Source organism: Rhincodon typus, chromosome 28 (genome assembly GCF_021869965.1).
Source record: "Rhincodon typus isolate 14 chromosome 28, sRhiTyp1.1, whole genome shotgun sequence".
In the NCBI taxonomy this organism is placed as follows: domain Eukaryota; kingdom Metazoa; phylum Chordata; class Chondrichthyes; order Orectolobiformes; family Rhincodontidae; genus Rhincodon; species Rhincodon typus.
Genome location: NC_063359.1, coordinates 33,552,300 through 33,577,150, shown reverse-complemented (window position 1 = coordinate 33,577,150; position 24,851 = coordinate 33,552,300). Strand labels below are relative to the sequence as shown.

The following is a 24,851-nucleotide window of genomic DNA, read 5'->3' as shown; positions in this document are numbered from 1 at the left end:
AGGGTCTAGGCCCGAAACGTCAGCCTCTCTGCTCCTATGATGCTGCTTGGCCTGCTGTGTTCATCCAGCCCTGCACCCCGCTGTGTCATTATGTTGGTCAGAAACTAGCTTGGAATGTTCTAGCTAACTCATTTTATTATTGTTTTAGTAACATGTCTTAATGCTTTCTTTCAATTATTGTGACATTCATTCCTAACACTTCGCTTGACATTGCTAGGCAGGATATCTCTGAACAGCTGCCCACTTTGGAAGTTTTGACATATGGCCAGATACCCCTGCGGTTTGTTTGCTGTAACTTGCAAGATGTCAAAGGCTGGTGACTTTGTGATTATGGATCTATTGATGCTCAGTGTAGGTGGCTGAGTGCTTTCTTGATGAAGAAACTTACTTCCTTATTACAAGGTCTACTTTTTGGATAATAATTTCAACGGACTGTTTGAAGCTTTATTATTCATAATTTATTATGTAAGGGATGTGGGACTGCAGACATCTGGATATATTGGACGAGCTGAAGCTATCCCACTTCTTGAAGAGAATGCCAGGTGGCAATTTGATAGCTTTAAGGAGAAAGGTGGTGGAGGCTGTCCTTCCCTGAGATGATCTAGACGTGATTCCAGACTCTTCGCATTGTGGTCAACTGCCCCTTCTGCACAATAAATGATTGGCCTGCCAGCAATGTCTATGTTTTGTGAACAAATCAAAAAAAAGCAAAATCATGAGGTCTGTAGGCAGATGAAATGCAGAGAAAGCGTTGAGAATCATGGAACTGGCAACCTGAAGAAAGTAAGTTGTTAGGAGCAAATGTGCAGCATGGAGATAAACACAGCTTTCAACACGTATTTGATGAGATGCAGGGCTACAGGACTGGGTAGTTACTGGCACAGGCTGAGTGGCCTCTTGTTTGCCTTTTCGGGTGAAGGAGGGTTAGAAGCCTCAAACAGGATCCCTTCAGCTTGAGCCCAGACCCTCGGATCGATCAATGCCCTGTCAATTATCTTGGACCAGAAAACAGAAGGCAGGGCCGGAAATGATTGACACTCGTGTGACGTCAAGGCGCAGTGTTGGGGTGGGGCGAGAGCGGGGGAAGCAGGGAGGAGGGGTCCTGCGTTTCAACGTACGCTACTGTCAATCAACGGATCATGCGGGCCCCACCCCTTCCCAAATTCCCCCCAACCATTCCCCCCCCCCCCCCTTCCAATGGGCCCCCCACCGTTTCCGCGCCCCCCCCCCCACCCAGACGAAAGCATCACACCTTGCCCCTCCCCCTATGCAACACTTCATGCTCTCACAGTCCCCGCTCCAGCCCCAAACCGCACCCACACTCGTCCCTTCAGGTCTACACCGTGCCGCGCCCCCATCGTTCCACCTCCCCTTGCCCCGCCCACTCCCCCACGGACTGAGACCGCTCTCGCCGAGCTCTGTTTATAACCCGCTAGCCAGTAGGTTGTGCGTAGAATCACATCAAGCGCGAGCGGTGCGGATTCGAAGCTCGAGCGTTAGTGATCAATCGGCAGAGTGACCCAGGTGAGACACCCCAGTGCAGAGAAAGAGGGGCAATCCGTGCACAGGTAAACCACATGTATGGACCAAAACAATCAGGAACATTTATGCCTTACAGTTTTAGAACAAAAATTCTCAGCCATTTTTCTTGTCCCTGATACCTCGACTTCTCTTGAAACTAGGAAACTTTTATTTTTATCTGTAAAAATATTTTTTTATTTCAAAAATCAATCTGGTTCAGTTCCAAATCCTAAATCAATATTCTGGTAAAGTTTGTGGATTTGTTGTTGATTTTAAATCTTTTGCAGAATATCCTAACTTTTTTTAAGTGCCTTTCGGAGTGAAAACGAAAAATATGTCATCTCAGAAGTGAATGATGACATTCCTGTCCTGTGTTGCTTAAACGGATCCAGTGGCAGATTTGCAGGTCATTTCCTACAGCCAGATTGCAAACCCCTCAGCTGTCATCATTAAAGCGTTATCGACACTTGTAATAAACATTTCCGTTTGTGAAAAGATGATCCGCAAAACGAATATTATTAAGGATATTATTAAGATGGAGAAGGTTTAGAAGAGACAAGATGTTGCTGGGAATGGAGGGTTTGAAATACAAGGATAGGCTGGGACTTTTCACTTATAAATCATGAGGGCTATAGATGAGGTGAATAGCAGATGTCTTTTCCCTAGAATGGGAGGATTTCAAGACAAGGGGGTATTTTTTAAGGTGAGAGGTGAAGGATTTAGAAAAAGACTTGGGCAGTGTTTTTACCCAGAGTGATTTATGTATGAAATGAACTTACAGAGGAAGTAGTGGATGTGGTTACCATTACAATGTTTAAAAGACATTTGAATAAGTAAATGAAAGAATATGTTTGGAGGGACATGGGTCACGTGCAGCTAGGTTGGATTTGTTTAGTTTGGGATTATGGTTGGTTGGCATTGGCTGTGTGGACAGAAGGGTCTGTTTCCGTGCTGTATGACTGTATGACTCTGAACGGATTTTAAACTTTTAACTGGCAAGGGTTATGTTTTCAAATTCCAAGAGTCAGATTGAGTAGAATTAGGAGAAGCACAAGCAAAATGGTTGTTTTAGAGACAGGGGAGGGATATTAACCAGCTAGTGATAAAAATTTAAGATAATATATGCAAAAATTCATGTAAGACATTTCATGGGAGCAATTAGTGATTAAGCAGCTTTTTGAACTGTTGCAGAGTGTGTGGCATAAATGCTCCAACAATGCTGTCAGATAGGGGTTTTCCAGGATTTTGACACAGTGGCAGTGAAGGAACATTGATTATAGTTCTAAGCCACAGTGACTTGTGGTTGGAGAGGAGTTTGCCAGTGGTGGTGTTCCCATGCACCTGCTGCTCTTGTTCTTCTAGGCAGTAGGGGTCACTTGTTTAGAAGCTGCTGTGAAAAGACCCTTATTGAGATGCTGCAGTGAATTTTGTAGATGCATTTTGTACACTGCGTTACAGGAAGTTGGAATATGATATGGTTGATGGATGAGTGTATCCTTAAAATAATAAATTATGATTCCTTCTAAATCTACAATGTTGATATGACAGAAATATCTTGCATTCTATCTGGTGCATTTCACCAGTTCAGAACATTCCAAAATGTTTTGGAGGCACTGAGGTACTTTTGAAGAGTCCGTTTGTTCAGTTTTATACGGGACAAGCTGATTTTCAGTTGCCACTGTCCAGTACTGGATGTCTTTGTGTGATTTTTAAAAAAAAATTTGTGGGATGTAGGTGTCGCTGTCTGGCCAGCATTTATTGTCCTGAATTGCCCTTGAGAAGGTGGTGTTGAGCTGTCTTCTTGAACCGCTTTAGTCAACTTGCTTTGGGCTGACCCTCACTGCAAATAGGAAAGGAATTTCAGGATTTTGACCCAGTGACAGTGAAGGAACAATGATGTATTTTCAAGCCAGGATGGTGAGTGACTTGGAGCATAACTTGAAGGCGGTGGTGTTCCCATGCTGCCCTTGTCCTTCAGATGGAAATGGTCTTAGGTTTGGAAGGTGCTATCTGAGGATCTTTAATGAATTTCTGCAATGCATCTTGTAGATGGTACACGCTGCTGTTACTGACCGTTGTTGGTGGGAGTGGATGCTTGTGGATGTGGTGCCATCAAGTGGGCTGCTTTGTCCTGGATGGTGTCAAGCTTCTTGAGTGTTGTTGGAGCTGCAGTCATCCAGGCAAGTGAGGTATATTCCATCACACTCCTGACTTGTGCCTTGTAGGTGGTGGACAGGCTTTGGGGAATCAGGAGGTGAATTACTTGCTGTAGTAATACCAGCTTCTGACATGCTCTTATAGCCACTGTGTTTATGTGGTGAGACCAGTTGAGTTTCGGGTCAATGATAATCCCTAAGATGTTAATAGTGGGGGATTCATTGATGGTAACATCATTGAATGTCAAGGGGTGGTGGTTAGATATCTCTTACTGGTGATGGTTGTAACCTGGTATTTGTGTGGCATGAATGTTACTTGCCACTTGTCAGCCCAAGCCTGGATATTGTCCAGATCTTATTGCATTTGAAATGGACCACTTTAGTATCTGAGGAATTGCGAATGGTGCTGAATATTGTGCAATCATTGGTGAATGTCCCCATATCTGACCTTATGATGGAGGGAAGCTCATTGATGAAGCAACCAAGATGGTTGGGCCGAGGACACTACTCTGAGGGATTCCTGTAGAGATGTCCTGGTGCTGAGATGACTGACTTCCAACAACCATGACCATCTTCATATGTGCCAGGTATGACTCCAACCATCAGAGAGGTTGCTCCTAATACCCATTGATTCCAGTTTTGTTAGGGTTCCTTGATGCCACACTCGGTTGAATGCATCCTTGATGTCAAGGGCTGTCACTCTTACCTCAGCACTTTTGTCAATGTTTGAAACAAGGCTTTAATAAGGTCAGGAGCTGTGTAGCCCTGGCAGAACCCAAATTGGGTGTCACTGAGCAGATTATTGCTGAGTAGGTGCTGCATGATAGCACTATTGATGACATCTTCCATCACTTTACTGATGATCAAGAATAGACTGATAGGGCAGTAATTGGCTGGGTTGGATTTATCCAGCTTCTTATGTACAAACCTGGGCAATTTTCCACATTGTCAGGTAGATGCCAGTGTTGTAATTGTGCTGGAAGAGCTTGGCTAGGATAGCAGCATGTCCTGGAGTGCAGACCTTCAGTACTATTGCCGGAATGTTGTCAGGGCCCATAGCTTTTGCAGTTTTCAATGTCTCCAGCCATTTCTTGATATCTCATGGAGTGAATCAATTATGCTTGAAGACTGGTCTGTGATGCTGGATACCACTGGAGGAGGCCAAGATGGATCATTCACTCTGTACTTCTGGCTGAAGATTGCTGAAAGTGCTTCAGCCTTATCCTTTGCACAGATGTTTTGGGCTCTTCTAACATTGAGGATGGGGATATTTATGGAGACTCCTTTTCCAGTGAACTGTTTAATTGACACCACCATTCACAAGGGATGTGGCAGGGCTGCAGAGCTGAGATCTGATCCATTGGTTGTGGGATCACTTAGCTCTATCTATCATTTGCTGTTTATGTTTTTGGCATGCAAGTAGTCCTGTTTAGTAGCTTCACCACGATGACACCTCATTTTCAGTTATCGGAGATAGCAAGAACTGCAGATGCAGGAGTCAGCATCAGTACAGTGTGGAGCTGGGGAATTCAACAGGTCAGGCAGCATCAGAGGAGCAGGAAAGTCGACATTTCGGGTTAGGACTCTTCATCAGGACTCGGGAGGGGGAACGGAGCTTGGAAATAAATAGAGGGAGGAGGATGGGGTTGGGGGTAAGTGGGTGGAATGGTGATAGTTGGATGAAGGTAGGGGTTTTTGTAGATAGGTCATAGGAAGGGTCGGGCTGATAGGAGAGAAAGAAGATGGACAGGTTGTGTCAGGTCAAGGAGGCAGGGATGAGAGAGAGGGTTGGGCATGGGATGAGGCTGGGGTTGGGGAGATTTTGAAACTGGAGAATTCTATGTTGATGCCATCAGTCTGTAGGCTCCCAAAGCGGAATATGAATTGTTGTTCCTCCAGTTTACATGTGGCATCATTGTGACACTGGAGGAGGCTGAGGATGAATATGTCACAAAGGCAGTGGGAGGGGGAGTTAAAATGTTTGGCAACCGGAAGATGCTGTTGATTATAGCATACCGAGCGCAGATGCTCTGCGAATTGGTCACCGAGTCTGCGTTTGGTCTCACCGATGTAGAGGAGACCACATTGGGAGCAACGGATATGGTAGACCAGGTTGGAGGACGTACAGGTGAGTCCCTGTTAGATTTGGAAAGATTGTTTGGTGCCTTGGATGGAGGTGACAGGGGAGGTGTAGGGGGTGTAGCTTCCCCTTCAGTTGCAGGAAAAAGTGCCAGGTGTGTTGAGGTTGGTGGGGAGTGTGGAGAGGACGAGGGAGTTGTGGAGTGAGCGGTCTCCACAGAAGGAAGATAGGAGTGGGGAGGGAACTATCTCTTTGATGGTGGGGTTGGATTGGAGGTGGCGAAAGTGGCGGAGAATGATGCGCTGGATGCGAAGCTTGTTCGAGTGGTATGTGAGGACCAGGGGACTCTGTCCTTATTTTTGCTGGGGGGAGCAGGTTTGCGGGCAGAAGTGTGGGAAGTGCAAGAGATGCAGTTGAGGGCATTATGAATCACCAGAGGGGGGAAGATTACGGTTCTTGAAGTAGGAGCCCCACCCCACTCCTTCTATTTATTTCCGAGCTCCCTTCCGCTTCCACAGTGCTGGTAAAGGGAGTAGACCCGAAACATTGATTTTCCTGCTGTCTGACTTGCTGCATTCCTCCAGCTCCACACTGTACTGACACATTTTCAGAAATGCCTGGTGCAGCTCCTGGCATGGCATCTTGCACTCTCCATTGAACCAGGGTTGATCCCCTGGCTTGATGTTAATGGTTGAGTGGGGGATATGTCAGGCCATGAGGTTACAGGTTATGCTGGGGTGCAATTCTGTTGCTGATGGTGGCCCACAGCACCTCATGGATGCCCAGTCTTGAATTGCTAGATTTGTTTGAAGTCTGTCCCATTTAGCACAGTGATAGTGCCTCACAACATGGTGCAGGTTATTTTCAGTGTGAAGGCAGGACTTCGTCTCTGCAAGGCCTTTGCAGTGGTCATTCTTACAGATACTGTCTTGGACAGATGCATCTGCAGCCGGCAGATCGGTAAGGACGAGGTCAAGTATGTTTTTCAGTCTTGTTGTTTGCCTCACCAGCTGCTGCAGACCCAATCTAGCAGTCAAGTCTTTTAAGAACTGACTGGCTTGATCAGTAGTACTGCTGACAACAAAGTGCAGGGCTGGATGAACACAGCAGGCCAAGCAGCATCATAGGAGCAGAAAGGCTGACATTTCGGGCCTAGACCCTTCATCAGAAAAGGGGGAGGGGAAGGGGGTTCTGAAATAAATAGGGAGAGAGTGGGAGGCGGATAGAAGTACTGCTGCTGAGCTACTCTTGGTGGTTGACATTGAAATCCCCCAACCAGATTTTGTGCCCTTGTCATCCTGAGCGCTTCCTCTAAATGGAGAAAGGAGGAGTACAGATTCATCAGCCGAGGGAAGATTGGTAATACCACTAAACCATGACCTTCCCATTATTTTATACTTTAGTACGTTTACTTCAGTGAACCATCAGCAGTGAGTCATAGAATCTCTTCAGTGTGGGGGCAGGCCATTTGGCCCATTGAACCCTCTGAAGAGCATCCCACCCAGACCCAAATCCCCCCCGACCCTATCTCTGTAAGCCTACATTTACCATGGCCAATCCATCTAGCCTGCAAATGATCTTTGGACTGTGGGAGGAAACTGGAGCACCTGGAGGAAACCCACACAGACATGGGGAGAATGTACAACCTCCACACAGACAGTTGTCCGAGGTTGGACTTGAGTCCGGGTCCCTACCGCTGTGAGACAGCAGTGCTGACCTACTGAGACACCGTGTTGCCCCAAGGCCCAGGGCTGGACTTTATCTGCACTAATCTTAAAGTGCAGCTTGTCTCAGAAAACAGATATTTCTTTTCATATTTGCCTTGCAATCCCTCATCCCATCCCATGCTATCCCATTTCACTTATCTGTGATCGGCCTTTTCTATCTCAATCCCTCACTGGATCTATGTGTGTAATGGCGTCACTTCACACATGATTATGTCATATTGACAAGTGTTAACATGCAAGAATTAATGACCTCCAGCACTGGCCATCACACAGTTGGAAAGTCAGAATTAAGTAGTACACAGCAGGATCCCACAAGCAGCCAAATAATCTGTTTTAGCAGTTAGCTGAGGAATCTGTGTATACAAAGATGTTGGAAGAATTTCACCTCACTTGAATCATGCTGGGATATCTTTGGCCAGCTGAGTAGGCAAATGTTTGTAATATTTTAATAAAACAAAAGCAAAATACTCTGGATGCTGCAAATCTGAAATTAAGAAAACCACAAACATTTTTACATTTTCTGTGTTGCATTTTAATATATTTTCAATCTAATGAGAAGGTTTTGAGGTAAATCACTTACTGTAGATGCGTTTACGGGGAAGCTACATGAGAGAGATAGGTTCGAGTAGATATGCTTTTGAAGGAGATCTAGAATGGAGATGACCATAATAACATCATAAACTATTTGGGTTGCATGGCTTGTTTCTGGACTGTAACGTGTGGGGAATGATTGTAACTCTGGTAATTCTGCATTCCCTCTGCTCAAATCTCTGCAATAGGGCTTGAATTCATTGGCTCAGACTCAAAGCAGAGACTCACACATGGAGTCATAGAACTGAACAGCTGGAAACAGACCCTTTGGTCCAACTCTTGCATGCTGAACAGAGATCCTAAATTAATCCAGTCCCATTTGCCAGCATTTGGCCCATATCGCTCTAAACCCTTCCTATCCACATGCCCATCCAGAGATGCCTTTTAAATGTTGTAATTGTACCAGCCTGCACCACTTCCTCTGCAGCTCATTCCATACACGCACCACCCTCTGTGTGGAAAAAATTGCCCTTTAGGTCCCATTTAAATCTTTTCACTCCCAGCTTAAACCTATGCTCTCTAGTTTTGGACTCACCACTTCGGAAAAAGACCCTGGCTATTCACCCTATCCATGCCCCTCATGATTCTATAAACTTTTATGAGGTCATCCCTCACCTTCTAACCTTTTGGGAAGAATGGCATATGAATGATAATTTACGGATTTGAAGTAGAATATGTTGAAACTTGAAAATTTAATGGATTCTTTTGAGCTGCTCATTGCTGTAAACTGATACAGTTGGTTGCTTTCACTAATTCATATTGTACCAGTTTTTGCAACAGTATAACTAAGCAGAAGAACTGGTTGCTAATATTCAATTTAAAATAAATGAACCTTTCGAATTTCGGGGAATGAAAATGCAGAAAATCATGTTGTAAGAAATGTTGCAAAACTTAAAATTGAAACTTAATGGTATTTAAAATATTTAATCTTTATCCTTAAACCCAGAGAAATCTGATTGCATGTACAATTTTTGATTGGATAGTGTACTTGTACATTAGTAAAATATGTTGCAAGCATTGACATCTCCCATCTCCCGCTTTTGTCTTTGGGTATTTGAAAATTGTTATTTCTTAATGTAATGCTATGCATGCATAACATTTCAAACAAATTTTGTATACAATTTAGTCAATTCAGTTGGAAAAGCTAGATATTTCCATAATTATATTTTGTATGCTTGGGTGTATAGGGATTGATGAATTATGTTTGATATTGAATAGATAACTGAATGAGACTAGCTAATATGTTGATGCCATTGTTAAAAATCTTTTACTTAAACAGTGGATGTGCTACATTTAAACATTATATCTAGAGATATATTGATACAAAATGAGATCGGACATAAGTGACTAGTTAACCTTGAACTCCACTTTGAAGTATGATATCAAGTTCTAAAAAATCGAAATGAGATTCTTAACATTAGCCACCTCTTTCAAGTATACAGATATTATCTCCCTTAGATTATTATCATCGAATGAAGATGCACCAACACAAAAAACTTCAAGTTAAGAATACTGATAGAAATGTTTTCCCCTTGAAGTTTAGTATATTGTGTTATAGATTCGTCAAAATCAGCTAACATTGACTTACAATCTATTTAATAGGTAAAGTTGGGCTGAGAAAAAGTGGTATTGGTAGGAGCACAGGTAGCATTTTTTGTAAACAGGATTGAGAGCCCTATATGGTGTGTTGCCTGCCTGATCCTGTAGTAAGGGACATCTCGAACTGGCTTGAAAGATATTGGATGGAAGGGAGAGGATCCAGTTTTGTGTGTATGTTTGGACCAACAAAATAAGCAAAAGTGGGCAAGAAGGCCTGTTTGGGAACAAAATTTAAAAAATAGGACGTCTAAGATTATAATCTCTGGATTATTACCCAAGCCAAGTGCAAATTGGCATAGAGTTAAGAAAGTTAGGGAAGCAAATGCGTGGCTAAAGAGTGATGCCAGAAAGGGGGGTTCCATTTCATGGGGCACTGACATCAGTATTGGGACAAGAAGGAGCTATACCATTGGGAAGGGCTCAACCTGAACCGATAAGGGACCAATGTCATTTGGAAAGGCTAAATTCAGAGGTCATAAGGACTTTAAATTAGTAAATCGGAGGAAGGTTTGGGTAAGGGCAATGCTGTTTCAAAATCAGGTATTATGACACAGAATAAAGAAATAGTGAAGAATCCTACTCCAGTTAACAACAGGTAATGGCAAAACCGTAAGAAGTGTATTCATTAAATTGGAAGAGTGAAATAATAAACAGGTGAATAAAGCATCAGTGCTGAGTGACAGGTTACAGTGTACAGGCCAAATTGGAGATCTACACAACTGCATGTAGCATGAGGATTAAATTAAATGAGCAGCAGGCACAAATTCCAATTAGAAATTATGATATAGTAGCCATTACTGTGACGTGGCTGCAGGATGGTCACATAACCCTCTGAAAGAAATAAACAGTACTCTCATCTCTGTCCTCAAAGGGCATCCTTCTGTTTTAAAACAGGACAAAACATCTGCTCCATATCCACCTTGACAAGATCATTCAGGATCTTATGCACCCTATTAAGTCACCCCTCACTGTTCAAAGCACCCATGAAAACAAGCCCAGCTTGTCCAACCTACAAGAATTGTTTATTCCTGTCTGGCATAAAAATAAAACGGGAAAAGTGGTCTGGCCATGGCTAATAAGGGAAGTTAGAAATAGTATTAGATCCAAGGAAGGGGCATACAAGTTGACCAAAAAGAGTAGCAGTCCTGTGGATTGGGAGCAATTTAGAATTCAGTGAAAGAGGGCAAAGGGTTTAATTAAAAAGAGTACATGAATGAGCATGTGGAGAACATAGAAACTGAATGTAAAAGTTTCTACAAGTATGTGAAGAGAAAAAGATTAGTGAGGCAGATGTAGGTCCCTTACAATCAGAAACAAGGGAAGCTATAATGGGGAACAAACAATTGGCAGACCAACTAATATATATTTTGATTCTGCCTTCACAAAGGTAGACACAAATAATATTCGAAAAATGATGGGGAGCATGTGGTCTAATGAGAGAGAAGAATGGAAGAGATCAGTAGCATTAGTCACAAAATGGTTTTGGGAAATTGATGGTACTGAAGGCCAACAAATCCCCTCAGCCTGATAATTCACATTCCAGTGTACTTCAGGGAGTGGCCCTAGAAATAGTGGATGCATTGGTGGTCATCTTTCAAGCTTCTATTGACTCTGAAACAATTCCTGTGGATTGGAGGGTGAGGGAGGATGCTCTGGCTGTGGAGGAAGTGCATCGAAAGTTTATCAGACTAATTCCTGGGATGGCAGGGCTGATATCTGAAGAGAGTCCAGATCAATTAGGATTATATTCATTGGGGCTTAGAAGAATGAGAGAGGAAGAATGTTTCTGATGAAGGGGGAGTCCAGAACCATGGGTCACAATCTAAGGATAAGGGATAGACCATTAGGACTGAGGTGAGGAGAAATAGCTTCACCCAGAGAGTGTTGAGCCTGTGGAATTCTCTGCCACAGAAAACAAGAACAAAGAACAAATGACAATACAGCACAGGAACAGGCTCTTCAATCCTCCAACCCTGCGCCAACACATTTTGCCCTTCCAGACTAAAACTGTCTTCACTTACAGGATCTGTATCTCTATTTCCTTCCTATTCATGTATTCGTCCAAGTGCTTCTTGAATGCTGCTATTGTGCTATTCCACCACCACCTCTGGCAGTGTGTTCCAGTCACTCACAACCGTTTGTGTGAAAAACGTGCCTTGCACATCTCTTTTAAACACACCTGTCCCCCAGCACCTTGAACCTGTGTCCCCCAGTAATTAACCCCTCCACTCTGGGAGAAAGCCTCATACTTTCCACTCTATCCATGCCATTCACAATCTTATAAACTTCTATCAGGTCGCACTTAACCTCCTGCCTTCCGGTGAAAACAAACCCAGTCAATCCAACCGTTCTTCATAGCTAAAATCCCCCATACCAGTCAATATCCTGGTAAACCTTTTCTGTGCCCTCTCCAAATCATCCACATCCTTCTGGTAGTGTGGTGACCAGAACTGTTTGCAATATTCCAAGAGTGGCCTAACTAAAGTTCTATAAAGCTGCAGCATAACTTGCCTATCTTTATACACAATGCCCCTTCCAATGAATGCAACCATGCCATAGATCTTTTTACTACCTTAATTACCTGCGCTGTTATCTTCAGTGATCTATGGACCTTCACACCCAGATCCCTCTGCATATCAATACTGTGGAACACAGCTAGTCACAACCCTTCATTTTGAAAAGCATCCTTCCACCATTTCTGTCTGTCTCCAGTTGAGGCCAAACGTTTTCAAGAAGCAGATAGATATAATTCTTAGGACTAAAAGGATCAAAGGGTATGGGGAGAAAGCAGGAACAGGGTATTGAATAGGATGATCAGCCATGATCATATTGAATGGTGGAGCAGACTTGAATGACCAAGTGGCCTATTCCTGTTCCTGTTTTCTGTGTTTCTATGTAACTATCCTGATAAGACAGTATTCTCATTCCAATCTACTAAACCATTTCCAAGGTGCCTCCAATTCATTATATTCCTCCTTAAATAAGAGATCAAAACTGCGCACAATATTTGTGATGTGTTCTCACCAATGTCCTGTGACTGAAGCATAATATCCTTAATTTTGTGTTCAATTCGTCTCATAATAAAGGATAACTTTCCGTTAGTCTTCTTGATTAGGTGCAGTACCTGCATACTAACATTTTGTGACTCATGCAGTTGAAAAGCTAAATGCCTCTGCACTTTGGATTCCTGTAGTCACTTTCCATTCAAGCAATACACTACTTTTTCATTCTTCTCGCCAAAATGAACAACTTTACAACTTCCCACTATTCTTCTCGATCTGACATTCTTTTGCTTGTTCACTTAACCTATCTATTTGATCTTTATGTCAACTCCTTATATCTTCTTTTATTTAATGTCATCTGTAAATTTAGCTACCATGCCTCCTGTCATCTAAGTCATTGATGTAAGTTGAAAAAAGTTGAGGCCCCAGCACATACCTCTGCTGGACTCCACTCAGTACATCCTTCCAACCAAAGTCCCAAATTTATCTGGCTCAGTAAATTCTCAAAACAAGTTTTCTCACTTTATACTTTTAATATTTTAAATTGTTTATTAACATTCTTGAATGGAATAAAAATATCTACCCAAATTTCTCCTTTAGTGTCCAAGGAAGTTAAATAAGCAGAATATTTTCAGAAGAAGCTATCTTGTGTAATTCCCTTGCTAGTTGCAGCAATGTGTAATGCCTTTATGTTTGATATTTTCCATTTTTCTACAGGCACGATGTCACAGTCTAAAGGTACAGTTGTCTTAGCCTACAGCGGTGGATTGGACACCTCATGTATTCTGGTTTGGCTGAAAGAACAAGGATATGAAGTTATTGCATATCTGGTAAGATATTGGAATTTTTAAAAAATGTAGGCTGTAATTTACTGCTGAGTTCAGCATTTTAAAATAATGAATTGTTTGCTGTTGACTGAAAAATAAATTATACTGTTGTGTTATGGCAGTTAAACAGCTCTACTGCAGAATAAATTTACATTGATAGGTAATGAGAGGATGGTGGTCGGAGTTGAATGCAAGAAGCATGAATACTGACCTATTTGTAGTAGGTACCAAGTTCACTCATGAATGGTTCTTGATGCTAGATTATCTAGATTTTAAAACCCTGAAGTGTAAAGTTTGTATTGCGATGAGATCACAAGAGTCACTGGTCTTGTATTTGCTTGGCATTAATCATTGAAAATCACTAAACCAATACTTAAATCTACAAATTGATTACTTTTATGGCTCGTGGTGTTACTTTAGCACTTTGTATTCTAACTCATAACTAAAACACAGAATTTGCTGGAGTGGTTCATTTCACAGTATGCCTGGTCAGTTAGTCCTTTTCTGATTTGTTAGGCATTTCCCTACAGCCTTTATCTCTTTAAAAAAAAAAGCCATATAAGTTGCTGGATGTGGGAGCTGATAATGATACAGCTATAGCAACTGGCATCTGGTAAATGTGTGAATGACAAACAGTAAATTTCTTTTGCAAATGAGACTAAAAGATTGAAAAATCAGCCGAGGGCAAACTAAGCGGTGAATTCAGTGCACATAAAAAAGCTAAAAAGACAAAGAAAAATGAAGAAAAATATTGACATGAAAAAATATCCAGCAATTCACAGCTGAAGGAATGAAACTACAGACTTTTCATTGTTTACTTTCTGGACCAAAGTGTTTGTTTTTAATTCATTTAAGGGACATCTGTAATTGCCAGTGAGAAAGTGACTTACCAGCACGTTGCGAACTGTATGCTTTACAGGTCATTTGATTGATTGACTTATTGTCACGTGTACCAAAATACAGTGAAAATCTTTGGTTACGAGTGGTTCAGGCAGATCATTGTAAGCAAAGGATGTATAGATCAAAAAGACTTAGACAGAGGCATACAAGTTACATTGAGCAGGGCGTGTGCTAGGCGAGATCAACGTTGCAAGGTCAGCGTTATTTAAGGCTAGAGTCCATTCATCAGTCTGATAACAACCAGGAAGAAGCTGTTCCTGAACCTGCTCATGTGTGTGTTCAGGCTTCTGTATCTTCTGCCTAATGGACGAGGTTGTAGGAGATTATTACTGGGCTGCAGTGGGTCTTTGATGTTGGCAGCCTTTCCGCAGCAGCGAGCCGTGTAAATGGAGTCCATGACTGGAATGTCCATGACTTCTGTAATGGTCTGGCCAATCCAGGCCAGTTATCGTGACTCCAAGGAACTTGATGTTCTTTACCCTCGCAACCTCAGTTCCGTTGATGTAGATGGGGCGTATTCACCTTTCTTTCTGAAGTCAATGATCAGTTCTTTAGTTTTGCTGGCGTTGAGAGACATTGCATCATGTCACCAAGCCCTCTGTCTCCCTTCAGTAGTTTGACTCATTGTTGTTATTAAACCATTCCACTACGGTGGTGTTGTCAGTGATCTTGTAGATGGTGTTCATTCAGAATTTGGCAACACAGTCACAGGTATAAAGGGAATACAGTAGGGGCCTGAGGACGCATCCTTGGGGTTCCAGCATTGAGTGTTATTGTGGAGGAGGTGCAGTTACCTATCTTCACTTATTGCGCCCTGTAGGTCAGAAAGTTGAGGATCCAGTTGCAGAGGGTGGAGCCCAGACCAAGGTCACGGAGTTTTGAGATCAGACTGGAGAGGATAATGGTGTTGAAAGCAGAGCTGTAGTCAACGAGCAGGAGTCTGACATAGGTAACTTTGATGTCCAGATGTTCCAGGGATGAGTGTAGGACTAGGGGAATGGCATTCTCTGCGGACTTGTTACATTGGTAGGCAAATTGTAGAGGATTGAGATGGGCTGGGAAACTGGAGTTGGTGTGGGCCATGACCAGCCTCTCGAAGCACTTCATGATTATTGAGGTCAGCGCCACTGAGCGGTAGTCATTAAGGTACGTTGCAGGTGCTTTCTTAGGTACAGGGATGATGGTGGTCTTCTCGAAGTATGTGGGGACTTCAGCTAGTAGGAGGGAGAGGTTGAAGATGTGGGTGAATACCTCCGCAGGTTGGTCCACACAGGATCTGAGTGCTTGGCCGGGGACACCATCCAGACGTGTTGCTTTCCTTCAGTTGACTCCTAGGAAGACCAGTCTGACGTCTGAAGTAGTGATGGAGGGAACAGGCATGTCTGGGATTGTAGGGGCAGACATGACTGCACCACCGGCATTCTGCTCAAACTGAGCATAGAAATCATTGAGCATGTCAGGAACAGATGTGTCTTTGTCTGCTATCTTGCACTGCTTCATTTTGTATCCTGTAATGTCGTTTAGGCCTTGCCATAGGCAGTGGGAGTCTGTTTGGTCGGTTTGGGCCTCTAGCGTGTTCCTCTTGGCATCCTTGATGGCTTTGTGGAGGACATATCTGGATTTCCTGTATTGGTCTAGGTCACCCGACTTGAATGCTGCATGTCTAGTCTTCAGTAGGGAGTGGACTTCCTGGTTCATCCAAGGTTTATGTTTAGGGAACATTCAGATTGACTTCTTTGGTTTGCAGTCTTCTACACATTTGCTAATGAAGACCATGACTGTGGTGTTGAACTCGTCTAGGTTTTCCGCTGAACGTTGGGGCACAGTCCAGTCCACCGATTCCAAACAGTCCTGGAGGTGGTCTTCCGCTGCCTCGGACCGGAACTGTACTTCTTTTCATGAAGAATTCTCCTGTTTCAGCTTCTGCTTGTAAGCAGAGAGGAGGATGACAGCGCTGTGATCTGATTTTCTGAAGTGTGGGTGGGGAATGGAACAGTAGACGTCTTTGGTTATGTAGCAGTAGTCCAAAATGTTCGGTCCCCTGGTAGGTTGGGAGATGTGTTGGTGGTACTTTGGCATTACTTGCTTAAGGTTGGCTTGGTTGAAGTTGCTGGCCACAATGAATGGGGCCTCAGGGAATTTTGTTTGTGGTGGTGTAAATCTTGTCGAGGGCATTCTTCACATTTGCATGAGCGGTATTTAGACAGCTGTCAGGATGGCGGAGGTGAACTCTCGTGGTAGGTAGTAGGGACAACGTTTTACTCTAAGGTATTGTAGGTCCGGGGAGCAATGGCTTGCCAGGGTCGCTATATCTGAGTACCAGGTAATATTGATCAGGAAGCATATCCCACCATCCTTCGCCTTTCCGGCAGATGCTGTGCAGTCCATGCTGTGTATGGAGAACCCGTAGCTTGTATGGCGCAGTAAGGAATGGCAGTCACCCTTTATTTGCAGTGGAGAATCCTTGACACTGATCCAGCTTCCTCAGAGCCAGCTCTCCTCTTCTTAGCTGTCAGACAAGGCTCCCTGATTGGACCAGATTAACAGGCCCTCTCTGGGAACTCATATTCTATGAGGTCCATCTGATTGACCTCATTACAATCACTACAATTGCTGTAGATGTCTTTCCCCAAGGGACTTTACCTAAGCAGATGGATTGTCTGGAAGATCTTACATGGAGTGATTTTTTTTTTTTACTGCCAACAATATTGAGATATATAACAGGTATTGTGGCTAGGCAAAGAGGATTAAGTAAAACAGCAATTTTGCTGGGACGATATGAATAGTGGGTAGGGGGATTCCAAATTAAGAAATGTAGAAAGGAATTCCACACTGCTAGCCCTATCAGAGTTATAGGAGCTCTGTAGCAATGTCAGTGGGAAAATGGCTATTGTTATGGCAAAGGGAAACATGAGGTCACCATCACTTTGTGCAGAGATTTGTTTTCTTGGCTAGGGCTAAGTAGCCAGGGTGGTTGGGTGTGTGAGCATTGAGGCACTGCTTGGCTTCCTGTTTGGGCCATGGAATCTCTGACTCTGTCTCTCTCCCTCAAAATGCAGCAAAGAGCCTACTGCCTTGCAGTTGATGACCTTCCCATGTGGCAACGTCTGTGCTGTCGCGGGCATGATGCCAGCCAAGAAATGTCTCTTAACTGTCCAACTGTGCTCCTGCCTTCGTTTAGTGGGCAGCCAAACTGGTTTTTATGGTTTTTCAGAAAATATTGATTCGGTTGAAACCCTTTCTGTGATATCACTGTAGTGGAAGGATTTGTATTATCTGTATGTCACTACTTACTGAAGATTGAACATTTCCCTCTCCTGGTCCCACTGCTCTTTTCTGGACCAAATCTTGCTTCAAATTTTACTTCAAAAGTAAAGCTTTGACTAGTCTCCTTTGTCTGATTGCGTCTGATGTTCTTAACCTTTTCAACTACCCCCACTGAATGCAAATCTTGCTCAGAAAAGAGTTATTCATGGAGCTTTGGAAAGGGACTAACATTATTTGTTGAAATAACACCTTAGAATTCCAAAGTTAATCCTTAAATTTGTTTATCCCATAATCTCCCATCTGCAATCTTTCTTTGAAAGATTTTGTGAAATATTTATGAAATATTTCATAAGTAGTACTTTAGGTCCCCAATGTGTTTATTTGTACAAAGATTTAATAACAAATTTTAAACTACTGTGTTTAAAAGCAGGCGCTAAGATTAAAGTGCCTAGTGTGGTGAAGGTTCTTTGTCAATGATATGCTATCAGAATGACTCTAGTTTGAAATGGTTGTAAAATATGAAGAGTATGATATAAATGATTATTCATGATAAGTAAATACTTAGGCTCAGTGATTTCTTAATTTCTTTTTGCTCCTTTGGTAGACTGAAATTTGTTTAGTTAATTCCCTAGTATTGATTCACTAGCTGCATATCTATATTCTTAATACACAAGCACTTCAAGAAAATGAAACGTGATTCTTTTGAATGCATATTGGCTAAATATAACACATTGGTGTGTATGTTTCAAGATGTACTCATGTAAGTCATCAGCATTTTTTTTGCTATTAATAATCTCAATCAGTACATCTATAAACATTTGCATGAGTATGAGAAATAATTCATTTGAAATTCTTGTTTTCAAGTCTTCAAGTTTTCAAGAATATTCCCAGTATTAATACACCCTTCTCCGATTTTGATTCCTCTTCACTTTACATGTTCTTGAGGAACATAGACCCCCAATACTATCTTAAATCTAACTTAGCAGCAGTGATTTTAATTGCTGAATGAAAACATTGAGTGAGCAGCTGGCAGTGGGGATACCCAGTAGATATTGAAGCCAGGCCATTGTTAGCATGCCATTGGCTAATATCCTGAGTTTACAACTACCTGCCGACTTAATGATGGTTAGCAGGTGGCTGCTGCCAGTGACCAAAGAGAAGGTTCCTGGCATGGATGCAAAACAGTGAAAGTCCATTATTTCTTTGAAAGTACGAGAGGAACACCTTGATTCCTCCTGGCTTACATTAACACAAGTAAAATGTCAGAATGTCTTGCCCTAAATCTTTGGCCCTAGGTCTCTTTCCTGAGATCTTTGATCTCTGACTATGAAACTACTCCTAATGGTTACACTGGTGTGTTCAAAGATATGATCACATATTAAAGAAGAATCTTACTGGTTTTGAATTATATGTTTGCTGCCACTAATTTAAAACTGCATAAAGACAAAATACTGCGGATGCTGTAAATCTGAAAGAACCGGAAAGAATGCTGGAGAAGCTCAACAGGTCTGGCAACATTTGTGGAGACAGAAACAGAGTTGATATTTTGAGTTCAGTATGATTCTTCTTCAGAATTTCTTAAAACAACAGTTGACCAAATCAGGGTGGGAATCTAATGGGTTAATCCCTACACTATTTTAACTGCCACCCTATTATGATGCCAGCTGATGTTATTGCTGGACAAGTCAGATCCCAGGCAGAAGTCTAGCTGAATAGATCATATTTTTATTTGCATTGGTTTTAACAAAACCCGAAATATAAGCATGCAATGCTGTAGGCTTTGCTTTAACAATAAAACAGATTTTTTACAGTAGAAATTAAGACAAAATAGAATAATCCAAACTATCTAGTTACAAATTCAAAGATTTTTAAGTATGCAATTAAATAATAATCCCAAAACGCTCCTTTATAAACTGAAAATGAAAACAGCTTTTGTATAGTACCAAAAGCATAGCACTGGTACAGTACCCAAAACATGACTCTTATAATGCATACATTGGCGCTCCTGTATCTGACCGGGTAGGTTTTAAATCACTTGTAACTTCAATTTTTAGATTGGAACTGAAGATATCTTCTTCCTGAAGCTATCACACATCTACTTAAATGTACTCAGCTTTAAGTAATCTGTTCAGGGTTTGATTGCAACATTTCCAGTCTGATGTTAATAATAACTTTTCACTGTAAAGTATTTTAGTTCACAGTTTAGTCTTCTTTCTTGGAAGGTCTTTACAGAGCCATCAGCTTCCAAGGACTTCACAGGATTGCCTTACTCAAAGTCGAAAGGAAACTAAAAGTTAGCTCTCTTCGCTTTGGGACTTTCCCTTAAGCTGCTTCAATAAAAAGTTCCAGAACACTCGTAACAAACTTTGAGGCCCTGTTACCATGTTATGTTGCAAAACAATCTAAATAAACTAAAGTCCATTTGTAGTGCACAAAACCTATTAATTCTAAAGCCATACCTTAAAACTTGTTAAAGGAAATCATTATGGCTACAGAAATACTTACAGTTAATTTTTAACTTCAAAGATGCACAAAACCCACCAGTTGTAAACTCCAAAACCAAAAACCCAAACTCACAGCAAACAACATTAAAAATTAAATCCAACAGGTTACATTATACCTCACCAGGTTTGTGTTCAGGAAAGGGGGGTGATATTGCCCCAGAATGGTAGATTGAAGATGTGTCTTAGAGACCAATTTAACTGCAACCTATTTTAAAAATATACCTTTAGAATTAATACCTTTGACTTCATTGCAATACTGAAGGTGTGCTACGTTGTTGGAAACACCTCTTTCAGACGAAATATTAAACTGACACTTGGTGTCTATTCAAGTGGATGGATATGGACCTCCAACAGTATATTTTTTAAAAAATGAAGGTTTTCATGCCTGACATTGCTCCAGTTCTTTGTTCTTTCCACCTATTGAAGGGGTCAAGGTATCCCTAGAGGTAAAAAAAACAGAAAATAACCACTTTTAGGAAGGATTACGGTACCTCAAGAAGCTTGACGCCATCCAGGATAAAGCAGCTCACTAGATTAGCACCACATCCATAAACCTCCCCTCCATCTACCATCAACAGTGTGTACGTCTATGAAGTGCACTGTAGAAATTCACTGAGGTTCCTAAGATAGCACCTTCCAAACTCATGACCACTTCCTCCCAGAAGAACCTAGGGCTGCAGATATGAGAACTCTGCCACCTGCAAGTTCCCCTCCAAGCCACACTGTCCTGAGTTGGAAATATATCATCTTGCTTTCACTGTCACTAGGTCAAAATCCTGGAATTCCTGTTCTAATGGCATTGTGGGCCTACTTACAGCAAATAGATTATAGCAGTTCAAGATACAGCTCACCACCACTTTCTTGAGGGCAACTAGGGATGGTTGTAAACGCTGGCCCGGCCAGTGATATTCACGCCCCATGACTGAATTTTTAAAAATTCTCCTAATTATATACCAATACTTGATACCAATATTCAAGTTTTTTTCAGTTTATATACGGAAAAAGATTTAGGAAATGGCAATTTAATATCCTTCTGGTCAGAAAAAAACATTTGAGATTTGTCAAAAGAAGCCACTGAACAACTATAAGCTAACAAAGTATACAAGATATATTCCTAAAGTTTCTTTTTGGAAGGGGAGATGAAGGCCTGGTAGTATTGTCACTGTACTGTTAATTGAGAGATCCAGATAGTCTTCTGAGGATCTGAGTTCGAATCCTGCCATAGCAGATGGTGGAATTTGAATTCAATAAATATCTGGAATTAAGAATCTAATGATGACCGTGAATCCATTGTCGATTGTTGGAAAAATCCATCTGCTTTACTAATGTCGATTAGGGAAAGAAACTGCAATTCTGGCCCGGAGTCAAATGTGACACAACCACAGCAATGTGGTTGACTCTTAACGGCCCTCTGGGCAATAAATGCTGGCCTAGACAGTGATGCCCACATCCCATGAATGAATTAAAAAAAAATATTGAACATTAGATTTTTCTGTCCGTTTGGAATTATATTCTAAAGTGCATGTGGCAGTCACTAAAACATAAATACATGGCATTTTTCAGGCAGAAAACTGTTTTGTCTGTTGTATAGAACAATTTGATTATAATTAGAAAAGAATTACTGAGAATAATTCTGCTAATGAGTTTCCACTGCACGCTGTTGGAAACTGTGCCATATACTCTACAAGCAAGTTTCTAAAAGCATTCTGTTACCAGACTGCCACCTAGTGCACAATGTCAGTTGAGCAGATTCAATAATAGAACACCAGTGTTCAGCCAGCCTATCATTATTAGAATACGATCATTCAAAGTTCAAGACAGGCTCTTGTTCTTTATATAAATTAATTCAGATTTTTGTTTAAGAAATCCCAAATGCAGAAACTGCATGCATTTAATGAAATATTCTTACAGCATATTTGCAGAGGAGACAATATTTCTGAGCTCAAAGCGATGAAGAGCTTCCTGGCTTTTATTGATTGGCAGTTCTCGGTAAATAGGACTTCTATCACCAATGGTGGCTATGAATATGGTTGATATCCCCATTGTTCTGATTAAATCGAGCCTAAAGTTTTCAATGCTATATTTAGTTTACGTGTCATTTGTTACATGCAAGCCACTGTACAGTACAGTTTTGCAGGATTGTCTACCAATTTAAAATGTAACTTTTTATAATGCAATATGAGGAAATTTAGGATGTAGGTATAGAATAAAAAGGTGTGCATCCAGGGTTTTAAGGGAAATTTTAAAATTGAAGTCAGTCAGTGTTTTAGAGGCAGCTGTCAATTACAATGATTAGGGCCAGGCTATTGAGCTGATGAGAAATTGTTAAAGGTTGGAATGAAAGTTGGCAGATTTGATATTCCTAAAGGATGAGTTTGAATGGCTTAAAACCTCAAATCTAATGATTTTGAATGGGCACTTTTATCTATTCAATTACCAGAAGCAACTTTAACAAACTTTCTGATCTCTATTTGTGTAAATTGTAATAAAAGTAAATAAACCGCTATGTTCTCTTTTTCATCACAAATAGGCTAACGTAGGACAGGATGAAGACTTTGAGGCTGCTCAAGCAAAAGCAGTATCGCTGGGAGCTAAAAAGGTATTTTTTTAAAATTCATTCATGTTTTGCCCATTCCTAACTGTCCTGGAGAAGAAGGTAGTGTGTCACCTTTTTTGAAGTCAATGAAGTGACTTACATAGAAACATAGAAGGTAGGCTATGCTAATTCAGAGGGCACTAAGAGTCAATGACATTTCTGTTGGTCTGGAGTCTCTCAAAGACAGAACGATAAGGGCTACAGATTTTCTTCTCATCATGTACAATAGTGAGTCAGATAGCTTCTTATTCCAGGTATGTTTACTAAACTGAAATTTAATTTTCCAGCTGCCACAATGGGATATAAAATGCTTGTCTGTGGAAAGTTATTCCAGGCCTCTGTTAACATAACCACTGTGCTACCATTATCATATTGTCATATTTCAATAATCCAAAATAGAATGACTTTTGTGACAGTAACTTGGTGCTTCAAGTATGTTGCACTATGGAGTGGTAGAATAGGTGTTTGTTTCTACAACAAGTACATGTGAAATAGGAGGTGAATGAGCTCAAATTGTTCCTTGAACCCGCTCAGAAATTGAATATCATCCCTGATACCCTACATCAGTCTACTTTCTTTCTGTATCCACATATCTCTTAATTCCCTTTTCATGCAACAGTATATCAATCCCATTCTTGAATATATTCAACAAGTTAGCATCCACAGCTCTCTGGGTTAGAGATTTACATCCCTGAGTCAAGAAAATTTTCATCATCCCAGTCCTTAATGGCTAATCCCTTTTCCTGATATTAAAACCCTCATGTGTAAGAGCTCTCAAATAGTGCAGGAGGGCAGAAATCTGAGACCTCAAAAACATCATGAGACCGGAGAGGCTCAAGAGCTTGAATGGCATGAAAGGGAGAATCTAAGAACTCTCAGTAGTGCTTTTGAACTTACACGAGCAATTATGAGGTGTGAAGACAGAGCTAAGTACAGGTGACATTTTAAAGAGATAATTCAGAACTTTCAGAAAAGTTACTTTCCAGAGAGAATAAAGGCTCTAAGGAAGGATCACAATCTGTGACCTATGAAGGAAGTTAAAAGATCAAATGAAATTGAAAGAAAAGGTGTGTAAGTCTACCAAGATGAATATTGCATCAGAAGATTGAACCAAATAAAAAGAATGGCAAAAAAATGACTAAATTATTAATTACAAGGGAGAAATTAAGTACAAAATGCTGGCTAGTAGTATTAAAAATAAGACAGCAAGAGCTTCTGCAGGGATTTAACAAGGAAAAAGGTAATAGCAGTGAGCACTGGTCCTCTGGAAAGTGAGTTTGGGGAATTAATAATGGAAAGTAAATACAGATGAATTGAAAAGATATTATACATCTATCTTCACTGGAGAGGATTTAAATTGCACCCAGGAATAATTTTGAATCAGGAGATGAAAGATGGATGAGGAGCTACAAAAAACTAAAATCGCAAGGAAATACTGAAAATTATTAAAACTAAATTCAGGTGACATTTAAGTCTCCAGATCCTCATGAACTTAATCCTTAAAGAAGTGGTTGTTGAGATAGTGGATGCATTGGTTTTAATTTCCAAAATTCCCACAATTCCAGAAAGGTTCCTACAGTTTGGAAAAGATGGGTGGAGATGGAAAGCAGAAAACTACAGATCATTTAGTTTAATGTCAGCTGCACGGAAAATGCTAGAATCTATTATAATGGGGTGGTTAGAAAATCTCCATGTAATCAGGCAAAGTCAGCATGGTTTAGTGAAAGGGAAATCCTTTTTAAATCACTTATTGGCACTCTTTGAGGAAGAAACAAACAATGTAAACAAAGGGGAATCTGCACTTGGATGAGCTAAGTGCTGGATTTTCAGAAGACATTTGACATAGTGCCACATCAAAATTTATTACACCAAATAAGAACTTGTGGGGTAGGGAATAAGACACTATCACAGATGGAAGGTTGATTAGCTAACATGAAACATAAATGGGCCATTTTCAGGTTGGCAAGGTGTGATGAGTGGAGTGACACAGCAATCCGTATTGGGGCATCAACCATACTTCTAATTTATTTCAATCACTTGGATAAAGGCATCAAGTGTATAGTTGCTAAATTTGCTGATGA

General features: G+C 41.2%; 1 protein-coding gene across 2 annotated transcripts in view; it reads left to right on the top strand.

Annotated features, from left to right (window-relative positions):
* Positions 1-1,385: 1,385 nt before the first annotated feature.
* The window catches only part of ass1 (argininosuccinate synthase 1), a 146,788-nt gene continuing 123,322 nt past the window's right edge, over positions 1,386-24,851 (top strand). Inside the window, exons 1-3 of one of the 2 annotated variants that reach the window (XM_048613342.1) lie at positions 1,386-1,524; positions 13,394-13,506; positions 22,705-22,773. In XM_048613342.1, the coding sequence (XP_048469299.1) occupies positions 13,399-13,506; positions 22,705-22,773 (177 nt within the window). In that variant the 5' untranslated portion in view covers positions 1,386-1,524; positions 13,394-13,398. Of the gene's footprint in view, positions 1,569-13,393; positions 13,507-22,704; positions 22,774-24,851 lie in introns of both variants that reach the window. The other variant, XM_048613343.1, reaches the window with a different exon arrangement.